Here is an 18,466-nt window from a genome sequence, read left to right as displayed (position 1 = left end):
GGTTCAAAGCAAATAAAAGCTGAAGGAGAAACCTTGAGCTGCCCCTAAGTGTCCTTGGCATCTAGTCAGCAGAGTAGGTTGGGATAGCATTGAGAAATTGTTTAGGGGTGAGGCTTAGGAAGGCTGTGGGCCACTTCTGGCCACATTCAGTCAGCCTTCAGTCGGTCTCATGATTGATCTTAGCTACAAGAAAACCTGGGAAATGAGGTTGGGTTGTGCCTGGGAGAAAAAGAAATGGGTTTGTTAAGTTTGAAGTGACAAAAACAACATACCTGAGAAAATTTACTCTCCAGAAAATTTATTCCAGAAGAGCTGGTGATATAGCTCAGTGATAGAGTACTTGCCTAGCATGCACAGGTCCCTATGTTCCACACTAGCACTATAAAAATTAAGAATGAAAATAAAGAGGCTGGACAGGTGGCCCAGCGACTAAGCACTTATCTACAAAGCCTAACTGCCCAGGTTACACTCCCCAGTACCCATACAACGCCAGATACACATTCATATTATCTCTCTCTCTCTGTCCTTGCAAATGAATAAACAGATAAGTAAATAATCTTTACATGAAGATAGAATGCATTCTAGGATCATCATCATAGTAATTCCATGGTAGCTACTAGTAGTTGATTCCTCCCAATGGTGGTCTACTGGTTCCTTTCCTTGACCTCACTAAGGCTTCACGATTGCCTGTAAGTGCTACCATTACTGTTCCTACTTCATAAACTTGAGTCCTCTACCATCGCGCTGGGCTCCATGGGAAATCCTGAGACGCTCACTGAGGAACACAGGACTAGCTGGCTTCTGGAGCCAGCCAGCTCGAGTGGGTGCTAACTACTTCACCAACTGAAGCAACACCAAGACTGGTAACGGCGCCCGTGTTGTGCAGCTGAAGAAGTCATGGGACAGAGCCGCCCTTACTCAGCTCTTGGTGAATGGATCCACTTTAACTGTGGTCCAGGTGCCACTGAAGCCACCTCCAGAAGAGTTTAATTCTCACCAAGGGTCCAGGGAGTGTTCTAGAAAGGTGAACTGAGTTGGTCAGGAATATGTGGAGTTGTTTTTCTCTAATGATGTTTAAAAAAAAAAGAATTGAGATGTCAAGAAAGTAACTCAGGACAAATTTGTTCACAATGTAATAAGACTTTCTCTCCTCTTCATAGAATTCCATGAAGGTGATGTTCAAATGTCTCTGGAAAAACTGTGGCAAGGTGCTGAACACGGCAGCAGGAATACAGAAGCACATCCGGGCCATTCATCTCGGGTAAAGTGCCTTCCCTTTGGAGTCAGAGGTGACCTCTGTCAGCACAGCCCCAGCCCTGTGCCCTCAGAGACTGCATGCCTAGACGCCAGCTCTTCCTGGTCTCCAGGGAGGCAGCCACAACTGACAGCCACTGTGTCACAAGGTGTAGGACAAGGGTCTAACGCTCTAGAGCCTCCCTAATGTACTTTCTGAGTCACAATAGGCGATCTCTGCTCTGAGCCCAGTTCCCTCTGAAAATAGCTAGTCATGTTGATTGATTCTGCAGTCATGCATGAGGGCCACGTGCAAGAGACACAAACTATAGAGCGCCACAGCAGGAGTTCCTCACCCAGGAGCTGTGGCTGCACTTGAGCCCCCCAACATTGTGTGTGAAATGTTATGGGCATTTGTTTTCATAAAGGATAAAATTCATAATTTTGAGACTCAAAGGTGTATGGGTTTAAGATTCAATCTCTAGTACTGCAAAGATTGGGGGTGAGGCAGTTAAGAATGACCACGCCAGTGTACAGTGCTATTGACTCATCTAAATAGGCCCCATGGTAGGGCTCAGTCTTTCTGTTGTGCTTTTTTCTTTTTTAAGGTAGGGTCAGGCTGTAGCCCAGGCTGACCTGGAATTCACTGTGGAGTCTCAGGCTGGCCTCGAACTAAAAGCAATCCTCCTACCTCTGCCTCCCTAGTGCTGGGATTAAAGGCGTGCGCCACCATGCCCAACTCATGCTTTGTTATTGACAATTTTTATACATGTATATGGTGCATTTTGATTATAATCCCCTCCCATTACCTTCTGTCAATCCCCATTCCACTGAACCTCTGCTTCCTTATGCTAGTTCCTCTTATGCTTTGACAGCTCTCCACACACACACACACACACACACACACACCATGTGTATGTGTGACCCACTGAATTTTATTAGGGTTGTCTGCATGGGCGCAGGTGGGGGATTATCAGCATGTGGATCCTACCACTAGCTACTAGAGAAAATATTTCCCATTTCCCCACCCAGCCACCATTAACTACCTATAACTCCTCACTCCCTCCTCCCTCATCTATGACAGAGTGCTGATGGACACAGTACTGTGTAACAACAGCCATGTCATACCTGAATGATAGCTTTCATAGATAGTCAACAAATTGGACCCCAGGAAACTAAAAAGCAAAGGAAATTATCAACCGAGCACTTTATTTTAAAGATCCTTTCTTGTCCTTATATGTTGTAACCACCTCTGTAAAGGAAAACAAATCGAGATGTGGGAGCCTCTGTAGCCACAGCTGGCAGCAGTCTGCTGCTTTTGTCCTGAGTCTTACCTATCCAGGCACCTAGAAGAGACCCATGAAGCCACAAGTTGCCACCATTGGACATGAGGCAGACAAACACCTGGCTAGGTCTGCATGCTCAAACGCAGAGGAATCCTTTTGACAAACAAGCCTCAGAGTCACCTTTCCCAGCAGGGGAGCATGACAGAAGTGTGTCCTCTGAAAAGTGCTGTGGGCAGTGAAAATGTCCTGAGCTGATTCTGCAAATCAGTGGGAGTTTACTGTGTTGTGACTATAGTGAAAATTGTGGACCTGGCTCTCAGACTTTTTAGGCTAATGTTTGGGGACACACCACAGCCTTGTAGAGAACTCCCCTTAAAGGTCAGCAAGCACTGGGGGTGAGGCCCAGGGAGGCTGGTCTTCCACTACCCTGGCCCACATGTCTAAGAAAGGCACAGTGAAACGCTGCTGTGTGCGGTCCCCACTCCTCTCCTTCATGCCTGTTGGGGAAGAAATCCTGCAATGTCTCCCACCAGGTCCCACCATCAGGGCAATCCGCAGTATAAGCAGCTCAGAGCAATTTAAACATTTAGAAAAAAGAAAAAAAAAAAACTTCCAGTGTGTCCTGCTCAGCCCCCTGAGACGCACACTCAATGTGCATGGATCGAGCATGCGCTTGCCTCAGGATGTGCCCCTGCTCTGGAGAGTACACTCATGGTGGGCAGCATGCAAAATGCGCCCACCTTGCTGGCCTCCCTCAGCTCTGCATTTTAATTCATGTGCTCTCAGAATCGCCTCAGAGAGTTGTGGCTCACAGCCCTGCCAGTCACTGCCCAGGGAAATGCCTCCTGAAAGCCTGCAGGACTCCAAGGTGAGCCCAGAGCCCCAGCTCTCTCAGAGACTGGGAGGGACCTCTGCCTCACCTTATTCCATGCCAGCGTTGGGTACAGGCACATTTTTAGTGTGTTGCCTGAGGGGTGGAGGAGCCTGTCCAATCCAAACAAAACCTATCCTATATATGATGCCGTTCCAAGGCACACCATGCCCATTTCCCTTCAACCTCCCTCTGCTCTTGTCCACCAGGGCTTGACACATGACTTCCCCAAAGTCTGGGTGACTATTGGCAGCAGTTGGCAAGTAGCAGCAGCTCGGCCTGCCTTTCGCTGGAAAGGAAGCGGAGACAGGAATGGAACAGACACTCGGGCTTTGTCCCACTCTCTGGGGTCTTCAGTTGTATTCTGATCAGAAAACTAAGCCTTACCAGACCTGATGTGGTACAGAGAGAGCTCAAGGGAGATGGAGTGAGTCTGGGAGAGCCATTGATTTGGCCAAGCAAGAGAGCCTTGGGAGAGCAGTTTATTTTCGGTCTACGTAGGGATTGTTCGTAGGGAAACAAGTTTGTTTTGAGTCCACAGTCTCAGGCTACTGTGGAATGTGTCCATGAAATGAGGGATGCCCCTGACTTCTCAGTCATCCCAGAAAGCCAGGTATCAGATAAGCACCACTTCTGGAGAAATTAGCAAGTCTAGTGAGTGTTGGGTCATGGACATGGACAGCTGTTTTTACTCAAAAATTTCTTTGAAAAAGTGCCGTTTTCCTGAACACAGGGAGAAGAACTTTGAAAACACTTGGGCAGATACTTTCCTGGTGAGAATAGAGCTTAAGACCATGGAACACAGTCCTTCTGTTTATTTACCAAACACGCCCTTAGTGCTTCCTGGGCCAGGTGCACTTCTAGGCACTCTGTGTTTACTCACTTCATCCTCACAACAGACAAGTGCTCATGTGAGTCCTGTATTAGAAATTAAGATACTGAGGCAAGAGGCTGTGTTCGGGCTACCGAAATCAGATGCAGAGCTAAAAAGTGCCAGTCACAATCTGAACTGAGAAATCTAACTCAAAATTCATGGTGTCAGAGAGAGAGAGAGAGAGAGAGAATGGGTGCCCCAGGGCCTCCAGCCACTGCAAACTCCAGACACATACCACCTTGTGTATCTGGCTTATGTGGGTCTTGTAGAATTAGTCCTGGGTCCTTTGGCTTGGCAGGCAAGGGCCTTAACTGCTAAGCCATCTTTCCAGTGCAAACTCTAGATTTTAATTGTGGAAATACAACATATATACTGAAGAGTATGTACCACACACATGTCAATCCACACAATAACTTGTATACACATGTTCCTAGCAGCACTGTTACTGATGCTGAAGTGAAAACAGCACCCATGTCTGACAGACAAGGGGAGAAACTCATATGTTCTGGTCCTGAAGTGCAATGGAATCTCATTTCCTATATTGTTTACTAAGCTGAAAGCTATGAGATGCTTGTCTCACTTTGACAGGAAAAAAAAATTCCCGATGTCAGCCACCATGCCACAGCAGCCTCAGCATTCACTCTGCGTTTCATAGGCACCTACTCCTGGCTGAAAATGACTCGGCCCTGGAGAATCACAGTTGCAGGGAGATGCCAAAGAGGTTGCAGGAAGGACACACTGTAAAGGGAGCATAGGAAATAGCAAATGGGGCAGAGTCCTAACCCCTCACCTCTGAAACACATTCAGACTGACTTCTCATCCCTTCCAGCCACCCCTGCTGAGCTGGGGGTGGCATGTGGGATTGACTGGTGGGAACAGACACCTCCATGGGCGCTTTCCTCCTGTACTTAAACACCTCTCCTCCAATTTTTAGACAAGAGCCACAGTAATACTTTAAAAGAGAGAATTTCCATTTCTCACAATGCCCAGTGGCTTCTGTAACATCCAGAACACAAAGCTAAAGCCACCACTGAGAACAAGGAGGCTTAGACCCTGCCCGAGCCTGCCTCTGCCTTCCTTCCCCAGCTCCACACACAGCCCTGCTGCCGCCCACCTCCCCAAACCCCGCATGTGGGGGTCTGTTCACACGTCGCTTCTTCTGAACACCGCATGGAAGAGTCATTGTGTCTGCCAGTCACTAACCTCACTGCTTGGTTTTTCTTTCTGGAACTTAACAAAACCTAATACATTAAATGTCTATTTGACACAGATTGTTTTTTAAATCGACCTTCTCCCGCTAGACAATAAAACTCCCATTGGGGCCGGGTGTGGTGGCACACGCCACCCTGAGACTACATAGTGAATTCCAGGACAGCCTGGGCTAGAGTGAGACCTTACCTCGAAAAACCAAAAAAAAAAAAAAACTCCCATTGGGGCAGAGTCTGCGTTCTGTTTACTGTGGTATCAGGAAGCAGTATGGTTCTAGTAGATTCTCTGTGAATGACTGTCAGATGACTAGGCGGATGGCTTTACGAAGGCTTAGTCTATTTTCTGCTGCTGTAACACAATCCGTGACCTGAACAAGAAGAAGAATAGAAGTTTATTTGGCTCAGAGCGCCCGAGGCTGTGAAATCCACAACCTGGTGCTGACACCTGTTCAGCGTGGCTGCATGACACAACATGTCATGACACAACATGACAGAGGAGCTGACATGGTGAGACAGCAAATCCACTAGCTCCAATCTAATGTCTTCCTTTTCCACACAAAGTCACGACTGCCATCATAAGGCCTCGTCCAGTGACTTCCCATTTCCAAATACCATAAACAGCAGAATTTGGGGACACATTGACACCGCAGATGAGGCTGAGGAAGACTAAGTGTTATAGGGTAAACAAGAAGGGGGGAACCATTCCAGCCCACGGGCTCAGCATAGGTGGGCTGGAGGTGAGCTCACTGCTGAGGCGCCGCGCTGCTCTCTTCTGCACTAGGCGCGTGGGAGACTCCGACTACAGCGACGGGGAAGAGGACTTCTACTACACTGAGATCAAGCTCAACACGGACTCGGGGGTAGATGGTCTGAGCAGCCTGGCCCCCGTTTCACCCTCCCAGTCCCTGGCTTCGCCTCCCACTTTCCCCATCCCAGACTCCAGCCGAGCAGAACCTGCCGGTGCCAAAACAGACACTAAACTGATGACCCCTCTGAGCCGCTCCGCCCCCACCACCCTCTACCTCGTGCACACGGACCACGCATACCAGGTAGGTGGCTTGCTGCAGTCAGAGTAATTCCTCTGTCCCTCTCCCTGACCAAAAGCACTAGCCATCTGGTTTGGGATGCAAGATGGCCTGGTGGAAAACAGTGCCACACAGCAGCCCAGGAGCTCAATTGGCTTTGCTTTGTCATAATGCCCGGCCAAACATGGTGGCACCTGGGAGGCTGAGTCTGGGGAATCATGAGTTTGAAGCCAGCCTCGACTCTAAAACCAGCAAAAGTTAGGGGTGCCTGATGGTTCCCCCAATACACCAAGCTACTCCCAAAGGCAGAGGTAGAGGTAGGATAATTCCAAGTTTGAATCTTGCCTGGACTGGCAGAGTAGTATCCTGTATTACTGAGTCTTCTGGGACATAAGTGAAGGGTTTACAAATCTTGTTATGTATTGTCAAAACCACTGTCACAGGCAGGGGATATACCTCAATAGTAGAAACTCTGAGTTTAGTCCCCAGTACCACAAGGAAAAGAAAAAAAAAATGAAAGAAAGAAAGACAGACAAAACCACTATCACTAGTCAAAATAATTTGGAATTCCAAAAGCTAAGCCCATAGAAAATTAACCATTCATTTAGCACACTTAAGGTTAACAGAAGTGGGAAAACACAATACTGGGGGAGTGATGAGATAGTCTAGGTGGAAGGGATGGAGGAGCGGAGATACTGGGAGGAAGGTTAATCAAAATTTAAGAAGAGGGCTAGAGAGATGGCTTAGCAGTTAAGGTGCTTACTGGCAAAGCCAAAGGACCAGTGTTTTATTCCCCAGTACCCACATAAAGCCAGATGCATAGGGTAGCACATGTGTCTGGAGGCCCTGGTATGTCCATTCTCTCTTGCGAGCTCTCACTCTCTCTCTCTCTCTCTCTCTCTCTCTGTCTCTGTCTTTAAAATAAATAAATAAAAGTAAAATATTTTAAAATTTAAGATATTGTGAATAAGCACTATGTAAACCTCCTTCAATAGCTAATAATATGTGTGTTAAAAAAAATTAATTTGGGCAGAAGTAAGCCCAGAAGAGATAGAGTGTTATTGGAAAAATTTCAGTGCCAGAAGTAGGATTGCTTCCAATAAGATATTGACCAGGGAGGCCATTACCAGCACTCTTGGTCAGCCACCAGAACAAGAAGGTAGGACCCTATTGCTGAAGACTCCACATGCTTGCTTGGCTTCAGGTCACTGAGAAATCAAGCTGGAGCTGAGCTGGAAGCCTCTTCTCTGTGTACTTGCCATCAGGATGCTGGAGATGTCTATGAAGCCTATTGGGGGAGAAAAGTCTTCAGTCTTAACTATCAATGAACCCTGCAAGCTTTATGGCTGGTAAGCCAGGACATTGTACAAACTGGTACAAGAGTGGCATGTCTTTTGGGAAACCAATTGCTCTTTGATGGAATTTAGGCCCACTCCACAGGAGAGAATTCATGCCTGGTATTGAAAACCTACTCAAAAGCCTGTGGCTGAGGAGGTCATAAGCCCTAGGGAGAAAATATTACTGTAGTCTGGCTAAATAGATACATTATGCCCATCAAATTGGCCTCTAAACACCTATGTTTGTGCCCATACATCACTTTGAGTTAGAGAAGCCCCTCTTTAAAGATAGTGATGACTTCTGGGATCACTCAAAACTGGCCAAGATGCTGAGAAGCAACAGTGGGAGTGTACACCCTCCAATGCTCAGGGTCCACTGCAGAAGAGGTGGCAAAAAGAATGCAAGAGCCAAAGGAAGGGGAGGACTGCTTACAATGCTGTCGCCCAGACACCAGGTGGCCTTGATATGCATGACCTCACAGGGGCTGATGCTACCTACACAAGACCTGCATAATAGGAGGGGGAAATGATACCATCAAAATAGAAGAGAGTTGTAAAGAAGGGATTCAGTGGAGGAAGGATAAAAGAGGAGTGCTAAAAGGGACTATGATCACGATATAGTTTATTATATTCATGGAAGTTCTCAATAAAAAAAAAAATGTTTTTTAAAAGAGCCGAAGGAACAGGAAGATGTCTTCAAGACGTCTACAATGCATGGTTCCTCAACGAACATCCTGTATCCATCTCCTCAGTGTCACTTCTGAGAAGTGGAATAGCTAATGTGCAGAATGGTGAGAACTTTTAACGCCTAGAACTAAATTACACTCCTAAAATATTTACCAGTTTACATGCCCACCATTTCCCAACTTATTTTCCAAGTAAATATATTTCCCAATTAGGGATGAAAAATTGCTGACCAATATCCTAGAACAGGTACATGTATGTATGATAAAATATCAGACACTCCAAAGGCCCATCTCCTTCTAGACCCAAGGTAGACAGCTTAGGTGAAAAAAATTATTTGCTTGTTGTAACTTTTTTATTGATAACTTCCATACATATAGACAATATATCATGATCATAGTCCCCTCCCACCTCCCCTTCCCCGCTCTTGAATTCTCTCCTCCACTGAATCCCTTCTTTCCAAGTCTCTCTTCTAGTTTGATGTCAACATTTCTTTTTCGTATGGTTATGCAGGTCTTGGGTCGATAGTTTCAGCCACTGTGAAGTAATGAATACCATGGCCCTTTGTCTCTAGAAGATGGTGCTGTAAGCATTCTTCCCCCCTTCCTTTGGCTCTTACATTATTTCTACCACTCTTCCGCAATGGACCTTGAGTCTTGGAAGATGTGATAGAGATGTCTCAGTGCTGAGCACTCCAGAGTCACTTGGTGAGTTTTGATTCACCTTAGTGGTTACCATCATCTGAAAAGAGACTCTTCTCTGATGAAAAGTGAGAGTAGCATTAATATATGGGCATAGGTGTTTAGAGGGGTATTTGGTGGGCATAATACATCCATTTAGTCAGACAACAGTAGTAGCTAGGGCTTATGACCCACTAGGGTTTATGACCTTCCTACCTATGAGCTTTTTACTAAGTTCCCTCCCTTGAAGTGGGTCTAAGTTCAAAAAAAAGTAGTTAGGGGCTGAAGAAATGGTTTAGAGGTTAAAGTGCTTGCCTGCAAAGCCAAAGGACCTTGGTTCAATTCCCCAGAACTCACATAAGCCAGCTGCACAAGATGGTGCGCACATCTAGAGTCCATTTGCAGAGGCTGGAAGCCCTGGTGCACCCATTTATTCGTATTCATTCTCTCTCTCTCTCTCTCTCTCTCTCTCTCTGTCTTTCCACTTCTCAAATAAATAAATAACACTTTTAAATATTTTTTTTAAAGCATTTGGTTTCCCCCATAACAGACATGCCACCATCATACCAGTTGATCTATCTGCTCTGGCTGGCCAGCCATAGGACTTGCTGAGTTTACTGTTGGTTACAACCATTGATGACTTGAAAAGTTTATTCCTAACTACCCAGTTTGGCCTTGTACTCTCTGTACCTATTAGTGTAACTTAGTAATATAGCTAAGAGCAATTCCTGAGGCCTAGCTTTGGTAATGAGAGCTTAAGACTCTGGGGAAAAGCACTTTTATTACAACTTTCTCTGTTTCCTGTTTAACAGGCCACACCCCCTGTGACTATTCCAGGATCGGCCAAGTTCACCCCCAATGGCAGCAGCTTCAGCATTTCTTGGCAGTCTCCTCCAGTCACTTTCACAGGCATTCCAGTAAGTAGACACAAAGAATCCAGCAGTCTTGGCAAAGCCAAACAGATTTAGAGAACAAATTGTAGAAACAGGCAAGGGAACGTCAAAGTATCCAAAAGCATGATTCTTTTTTTTTTGTAGGGGGGGTTTCAAGGTAGGGTCTCAGTCTGTAGTCTCAAGTTGGCCTTGGACTCACAGCAGTCTTCCTACAAAAGCGCAATATTTCTTGTGATTCTTGCAAACTTATCGGCGAGGTGACCTGTGATTTTGATAGGCTCAACTTTTCTACAAAAAGAAAGCTAAAAGAGAATTTCAACTCTTAATTTACAACTTGTTGGAAATGTATTTTGTGTGTTGGCTGCATATTTTTATGTTTCCAAAAAAAAAAAAATTAACACCTCAACCTACACCTTGAACACAAAAGGTGACAGTTTGTCATTATAAATTACTTTCTAAAACTTGTTAGCTGTAAATTATTTTGTAGATGTGTCATTTGATAATCCAAACAAATTAATTGAAATATTTTTTTCTTTCAAAGCCTGAATAATCTATGCTTGATAGATAACTTGAAAATAGATGAGTGCTTAATTATGCAACTAGGTTTAAGTAGTACCTAAGAATTAACTTGACATTTTAAATAATTATCTGATAAATCACCATGAATTAACTCATGTCCTAATCATTCATTTAAAAATATACTGGTGGGCTGGAGAGATGGCTCACTGGCAAGGCACTTGCTTGCAAAATCTGATGGCCTGAGTTTGATTCCCCAGTACACATGTAAAGCCAGATGCAGAAAGTGGCCCATGTGTCTGGAGTTTGTTTGCAGTGGCGAGGGCCCCAGCACACCAATTCTCTCTGTCTCTCTTTCTCTCCAAATAAAATAAAAACATTCCATTTATATGTATATAGCCTTGCATAACTTATTACAGAAAACTGCACAGCACCAATGTTCACAGTGGTATGTGACTCCTGATAAGGCTCAGAAAGTGGTTCATGATAATAGGGGTTAACCTTCTCTTCCCTACCCACCCCCACACACTCACAGACTCACATATTTTTCTTTTCTTTTTTTCTTTTTTTTTTTTTTTGGCTGAGGCAGGATTTTTTTCTTTATTATTAAAAATGTTATTTCAAGAGCAGTAAAAGTTACTCAAGAGGATAAACACCTTGCTTGGTTTCAGACCACTGTAACTGTTTTAGGTGAGATCAGTCTAAACTAAAAATATATATATATATGTCAAATCACCAAACAGGTTTACAGGAAAACAACAAATGGTCCTAAAACAAACACAGCAGAAGATAGGAATTCACCTTTGAGACTGATATACTTTCTTTTAAACCCATACAACCCTTGAAGGGGAGGAAAGTAACAGAAGATGACAAACTGACATAAGGCATCCCAAAGCCACACTTTCCTAACTCTCTCCATACTGAGACAGTTACTCAAGGCCTTGCAAAGTCTCCCTGGCCTCCTTCAAACCTAACTCCTGTCCCACCCACAGCCCAAGAGTCATCCTCCCATGGGATGAGCGCTGCAGGGAAAAGGAGCACTCTACTGGCCACCATGGGCTCCACCCAGTAAGCCACTAACACCCAGTGTGCTAACACCCACTTGATCACATCCAAGTGGAGCCTCCCACTTTTACCTTTCCTGTACCCATGAAGATTAAAAAAAAAAAAAAAAAGGGCTGGAGAGATGGCTTAGCGGTTAAGCGCTTGCCTGTGAAGCCTAAGGACCCCGGTTCGAGGCTCAGTTCCCCAGGTCCCACGTTAGCCAGATGCACAAGGGGGCGCACGCGTCTGGAGTTCGTTTGCAGAGGCTGGAAGCCCTGGCGCGCCCATTCTCTCTCTCTCCCTCTATCTGTCTTTCTCTCTGTGTCTGTCGCTCTCAAATAAATAAATAAATAATAATAAAAAAATTCTTTAAGAAAAAAAATTTAAAAAGCCACCACCCCATTCAGGATACCCCTCCCCAAACACATATGGGGGAAATAAATCACAGCACTTTAGGTTCAGGAAAAAAACCGGGAACAGAAAAAGAGGCTGGCTTGGTCCTCAGCGTCCTGGTCAGCTTTCACGTGACCTCTGCCGCCGCCATCCATCGCTTGTGAGGTCCGCGTCCCCTGTCGTACCAGCGCTTCTCTGCTGCGAGCTCACATCAACCGAGGTTCCGATGGGTGCAAGGAAGTATGGGTGGGGAGGAGTAGGGGACTGGGACTGAGGTGCCGAAGGCCCTCACCCATCTTGCATGAACTTGCGGCAGACTGGACAGATCTCTTTGCTCAAGGTAGCACTGAACATCATGACCTGCTTCTCATGGGGGGTCATGCGAAAAATTTCCTGGACATCCCGACGCATGTCGAGCTGTTCAAGCATCTTGTCGCATTCGTTCAAGATAAAGTGTTTAATGTGTTTGAGGTTGAGGCTCTTATTTCGAGCCAGGGCTAGGATGCAACCAGGAGTCCCCACGACGATATGCGGGCAGTTCTTCTTCAGCATCTCTTCATCCTTCTTGATAGACAGACCACCAAAAAACATGGCAACCTTGACATTCGGCATGTATTTTGAAAAGCGCTCATATTCCTTGCTGATCTGAAAAGCCAGCTCCCTAGTGTGACACATTACCAGCACAGACACCTGCCCAGTAATTGGCTCCAGCTGTTGCAACGTAGCTAAGACAAACACTGCTGTCTTTCCCATGCCTGACTTTGCCTGGCATAGGACATCCATTCCCAGAATGGCCTGAGGGATGCATTCATGCTGGACTTCTGATGGATGCTCAAAGCCACAGTCAACAATGGCCCGGAGCAACTCTGTCTTGAGCAGGAAATCTCGAAAGCCAGAGCTGTGGATGGAGACGTAGGAGCCTTTGACATCTTTCTTGGCAGGGGCTTCAGCCCCATCTCCCCCAGCTGCCGTCTCTACGTCATCATCTTCATAGTCCAAGAGCTCATTGTCCACATCATTCTCTGTCATAACTGGGCTGGCAGGGCGAGAAGGGGAGGTGTCTTGGAAGGAGGGTTCCCAGAATAGTGAAAATGGCAGAGACGGGAGGGGGGGGGCTTGAAGAACAGCAAAGGAAAAGGCAGTTTCTGATAGAAGAGCTGAGCAAGAGGAGCGTGTATGGCGGCAGCGACAGGGACAAGGGAGGGAAACCGCCTTCACTTCCGGATCCAGGCTCTCTACCCTAGCTTCCCACCTTCGCAACCGCCCTCACATATTTTTCTTATTGTAAACCACTGGTAAGTCCCAGAGGTTCCCAGGGAGTCTAAAAGCTTCCTGAAGTACTGATTGAGTGACTGGATGAACTGTGCTGTGTTCTGTCCATGGGTGTTGACTAAACTCTACAATCAAAGGCTTCTTGAGCTGGGCATGGTAGTGCACGCCTTTAATCCCAGCACTTGGGAGGCAGAGGTAGGAGGATCGTGGTGAGTTAAAGGCCACCCTGAGACTACATAGTGAATTCCAGGTCAGCCTGAGCTAGAATGAAACCCTACCTTGAAAAACAAACAAAAAAAAAAAAAAAAAAAAAAGACCTCTTGCTGGCAGCAGTTTGGAAGATGGTGGCTTCCAGAAAATACTTATGGAATGCAATTTTTAAACAGTACCTGGAGTAATTATGAAAGCTCTGCTGGCCACTGGCAGTGAGTAACCTCAGACTGTCAGGTGTTGGCTTCACTTCTGGCAAGAGCACTGATCCACAAATGCAGGTGTCAGACGGTAACCATCTCCTTCGGGTCTTTTTCCTTGACAGACATAAGAAGGCCCAGGTCAGTTCAGAATCTCACATTTCACACTGCTGTTCTGCAGTAGTTTCATGTGTTAGTTATTTTTCCCATTGCTGTGATCAAATGCCTGAAAAAGCAACTAAGGAGAGTAAGGTTTGTTTTGGCTCACAGTTTGAGTTACTGTCATGGTGGGGAAGTCATGGCAGCAGGAACAGGAAGTGGCTGGTCACATTGTATCTATATTTAAGAAGCAAAAAGAGGGCTGGAGAGATGGTTTAGTGGTTAAGGCATTTGCCTACAAAGCCAAAGGATCCTGGTTCATTTCTCTAGGACCCATGTAAGCCAGATGTGCAATGGGGCACATGTATCTGGAGTTCATTTGCAGTGGCTGAAAGCCCTGGTGTGCCCATTCTCTATCTCTCTCTTTCTCTCTCTCAAATAAATAAAATAAAAACAAGCAAAAAGATCTGATAGAGGATTAATATCTAGGATATACAAAGAACTCAAAAAGTTAAATATTAAGGAATCAAACAAGCCAATCAAAAAATGGGCTATGGAGCTAAATAGAGCATTCTCAAAGGAATAAATACGAATGGCATATAAGCATCTAAAAAAATGTTCTACGTCACTGGTCATCAGGGAAATGCAGATTAAAACTACATTGAGATTCCATCTCACTCCTGTCAGATTGGCCGCCATCATGAAAACAAATGATCATAAATGTTGGCGGGGATGTGGAAAAAAAGGAGCCCTTCTACACTGCTGGTGGGAATGCAATCTGGTCCAGCCATTGTGGAAAACAGTGTGGAGGTTCCTAAAACAGCTAAAGATTGATCTACCATATGACCCAGCTATAGCACTCCTAGGCATATATCCTAAGGACTCATCTCATTTCCTTAGAAGTACGTGCTCAACCATGTTTATTGCAGCTCAATTTATATTAGCTGGGAAATGGAACCAGCCTAGATGTCCCTCAACAGATGAGTGGATAATGAAGATGTGGCACATTTATACAATGGAGTTCTACTCAGCGGTAAAGAAAGATGAAGTTATGAAATTTGCAGAAAAATGGATGGACCTGGAAAGGATTATACTAAGTGAGGTATCCCAGGCCCAGAAAGCCAAGCGCCACATGTTCTCTCTCATATGTAGATCCTAGCTACAGATGATTGGGCTTCTGCGTGAGAATGAAAATACTTAGTAGCAGAGGCCAGTAAGTTAAAAAGGAGACATAAAGGGAAGAGAAAGGAAGGGAGGAGGATACTTAATAGGTTGATATTGTATATATGTAATTACAATGATTGTAATGGGGAGGTAATATGATGGAGAATGGAATTTCAAATGGGAAAGTGTGGGGGTGGGGAGGGAGGGAATTACCATGGGATATATTTTATAATCATGGAAAATGTTAATAAAAATTAAAAAATAAAAAAAATAAAAAATAAGCAAAAAGAGACAAATGTCTATATTTAGATCACACTCTTCTTCCTATTTTTTTTAATCTATTTACTTAGTCTAAGACTCCTCCCCATGGGATGCTGTCACCTACACTTAGTGAAACCTTTCTGGAAATGCCCTCAAAGGCATACTTAGAGGCGACTCTAAATCCAGTCAAATTATCACTGAATGTTAACCACCACACCTAGGTTGGTGACCACAAACAGAGTCACACTGACTACTGTCTGAATCCCTCAATTCCTGCCTTTAACTTAAGAAGGACTTTTAGGAGTATATACCATGTGGCTCATCTAATATAAAAACAAGTGTAGCATGTAGACAGAACAGCTCACCTAAACTTATTTTCAAATTACTTCTGGGCAATCAAATTGGATTTTTTTTTCCACTGTACTTTTTTATGTTTGGTTTTTTGTTTTTTTTTTTTATGTTCCTTCAGTACTGACGGTTACACCTAGAATCTCACAATATGCTCTATCGTGGAACTATATCCCTCTTTAAGACAGGATCTCACCACATTGCTCATGCTGGCCTTAAACTCACTCTGTAGCCCAGGCAGGTCTTGAATTTGCAATCCTCCTGCCTCCGTCTCCCAAGTAAGTAAGGCGACTAGCCTGTGCCAGCCAGCTCGGCTTCTCCCATGCTTTTCTCACCGCTTTCTTTAGCCTGGAGAAACCGCTGTCATTTGTAAGTAGCTGCCTATCCAGTGTCTTCCATAGTGGATGCCAGCCAGGATACCCTGTGTTATTTGTTTCCCAACAGGGAAAGTTTAGAACTCTGCTATGGACACTGAGCTCTTGCTAACCCTCGGTCTCAGTGCCCCAGATTCTTCCCCAAATCTTTTATTTCCCTGTGTTGATTACCATCCTAGCAGAGAGCTTTCACAGAAAGTATATGCAACTACTGGGTTAACTGGGTATTCCACTAACCTCCTGTGTCCATTTCTAATTTATTCTTAGACAAAAGGACTCCCGGTCTCTGGCTTGTAATCTGTTCCAGCCAAGACTTTAGATAAACATTTCAACAGTCAGGCTTGCCATTTCTATTTTAAGATGGGGGATGTATTTTCAAAAGTCTTGTTTTACTCTAGAAAGACATGAACGCTCTGTGAAGACTATCCCAAATGCTGCTGAGTGCTGTGTCAGAGCTTTTAAAGAAAACAAAGCTGGGTGCTTGTTGCCTGCTCCTCCGAAAGGTGGACTGTCCTCCGTACTCAGCAGCTGTGGGGTGGTCACACACCCACTGCCTTGATGCCAGCAGCTGAACTGCCCAGTGTGCTCGGCCCATCCCTAGAAAATAGGAAGCTAAACTGAATCTAAAATTGTGGGCACCCCATCCTCCTAAATGGCATGATTGTATCAATCAGTATCTTTCAGGGTTTAAAATTATACTGAGTTAATATTGATGATGGATATGTCCAAACTGTAGAGAAGAAGAATTTCTGTATTACAAAACACTTCCTCTACCCTGCCCCCAATCTCCTTTCTCTTTGTACTCCAAAATAAATGTTCTGAAGGTGTTGGCTAAGTTTGCTTTCCTCCTCCGTCTTTGAGACCCAGTGTTGAAGAGAGACATTGGCCATTCCCTAGATAAGGGGAAACCCCCTTCCAAGCAGTCCCTGGATGTGCAGGCTTTTTGTTGGGTCCCTTGCCTGTGCTGGGCTTCCTGAACACTGGCTTTAGTGAACCCAGAAGTCAGAGCGTGTGCAGCCAAGAAGGCTGATCTGCATAACTGCAGACGCTGCCTTCCAGGCAGGCTTCACAAGCTTAAGAGTGGGAGGTGAGCCGAGACAGCAGGCGCTCCTTAATATCAACTTTGCCTTAGCCTGGTTTTTGTTAGTGACCTACCCTCACTTCTTTCTCCATGCCTTTCTCTGTATTTTTATGAGAGAAAATAAGAGCTCAAGATGCCATAATAGAATACAATAGACTTGGCCCCTTAAGTGGCAGGAATTTATTTACCCATATTTCTAAGGCTTCAAGTCCAAGATCAAGGTGTCAGCCAGTTTGCTTCCTGATAAGGAATCTCTTTCTGGTTTGTAGATGTTCTCTGTCTTGACTGTGTTTTCACACGGCCTTCCCTTCCTGTAAGAAATCAATAGCAAGAGAGAATGGAGTAGAAGAGGGAGACAGAGAGGGTAGAAGAGTGGAGAGGAGAAAGAGAGGAAGGGAGAGAGAAAAATAAACCTACAAGCCCTCTGGTGTCTCTCCTTATAAGAACACTCACTCAAGCTGATGGCTCAGCTGTTAAGGAACTTGCCTACAAAGCCTAACAACCCAGGTTCAATTCCCCCACTTAAAGCCAGATGCAAAGTGGCACATGCATCTGGAGTTTCTTTGAAGTGGCTAGATATCTGGCGTACCCATTCTCTCAGTCTCTCTCTCTCTCTCTCTCTCTCTCTCTCTCTCTCTCTCTCTCTCTCTCTCTCTCTCTTTTGTCCCCCTCTTCCCCCCCCGTGTGTGTGTGTGTGTGTGTGTGTGTGTGTGTGTGTGTGTGTGTGTGATGTTTCTCCTTGTAAATAAATTTTAAAATATTCCTTTTTTATAAAGATTCATCCTATTGGACCAGGGCCCTCTCTTATCATTTAACCCTAGTTCTTTCAAGGCCTTATCTCCATTTGCAGCCATACTGGGCAGGTAGAATTTCAGTGTAAAAGTGTAGGGAGGCTAGGTGTGGTAATATGCCTATAATTCTAGCACTTGGCAGGTAGAAACAGGAGGCTCAGAAGTTCAATGCCAGTCTCAACTGCATAGTGAGTTCTAGGCCAGCCTAGGCTACATGAGACCCTGTCTCCACAAACATTATATTGAAGAAGAACACGACTGGGTGTGGTGGCACACACCTGTAATCCTAGTAGTTGGGAGGCAGAGGAGGGAGGATCGCCCTGGGTTCAAGGCCAGCCTGAGAATACATAGTGAATTCCAGGTCAGCCTTGGCTAGAATGAAACCCTATCTCAAAAAATAAAATGAAAAGGAGGAGGAAGAGGAGGAGGGAGGGGGAGGGAAGGAAGAAGAAGGAGGGAGCTTAACTGTGACATTATTGTTTGGATATGAAATGCCCCAGCTTACAGCACTGTTTTGAGACTGTGGAACCTTCAGGAGGCAGGGCTTAGCTGGAAGAAGCGGGTTGCTGGGTGGTGGGCCTTCAGGATTGTAGCCCAGCCTTGTTTCCAGCCTGACCTGCAG

The 18,466-nt window shown here is 45.2% G+C and overlaps 2 protein-coding genes across 3 annotated transcripts in view; one reads left to right on the top strand and one right to left on the bottom strand.

Annotated features, from left to right (window-relative positions):
* Positions 1-18,466, top strand: part of Znf704 (zinc finger protein 704) — a 236,754-nt gene that overhangs the window by 193,059 nt on the left and 25,229 nt on the right. For both annotated transcript variants that reach the window (XM_045142915.1, XR_006635730.1), the window contains exons 5-7: positions 1,161-1,261; positions 6,254-6,521; positions 10,011-10,115. In XM_045142915.1, the coding sequence (XP_044998850.1) occupies positions 1,161-1,261; positions 6,254-6,521; positions 10,011-10,115 (474 nt within the window). The remainder of the gene's footprint in view (positions 1-1,160; positions 1,262-6,253; positions 6,522-10,010; positions 10,116-18,466) is intronic.
* Positions 12,333-13,097, bottom strand: LOC123458557 (spliceosome RNA helicase DDX39B-like). Its single transcript, XM_045142769.1, has one exon. The coding sequence runs from the start codon at positions 13,071-13,073 to the stop codon at positions 12,333-12,335; it is 741 nt and encodes a 246-aa protein (XP_044998704.1). The 5' UTR covers positions 13,074-13,097.

This window comes from Jaculus jaculus, chromosome 2, assembly GCF_020740685.1.
Source record: "Jaculus jaculus isolate mJacJac1 chromosome 2, mJacJac1.mat.Y.cur, whole genome shotgun sequence".
Classification (NCBI taxonomy): domain Eukaryota; kingdom Metazoa; phylum Chordata; class Mammalia; order Rodentia; family Dipodidae; genus Jaculus; species Jaculus jaculus.
The sequence above is the reverse complement of the archived record's forward strand: the minus strand, read 5'-3'. Positions and strand labels throughout refer to the sequence as shown.

Excerpts from the sequence above, each read along its gene's own strand:
- LOC123458557 (XM_045142769.1), bottom strand. The coding sequence starts at position 13,073 with ATGACAGAGAATGATGTGGACAATGAGCTCTTGGACTATGAAGATGAT.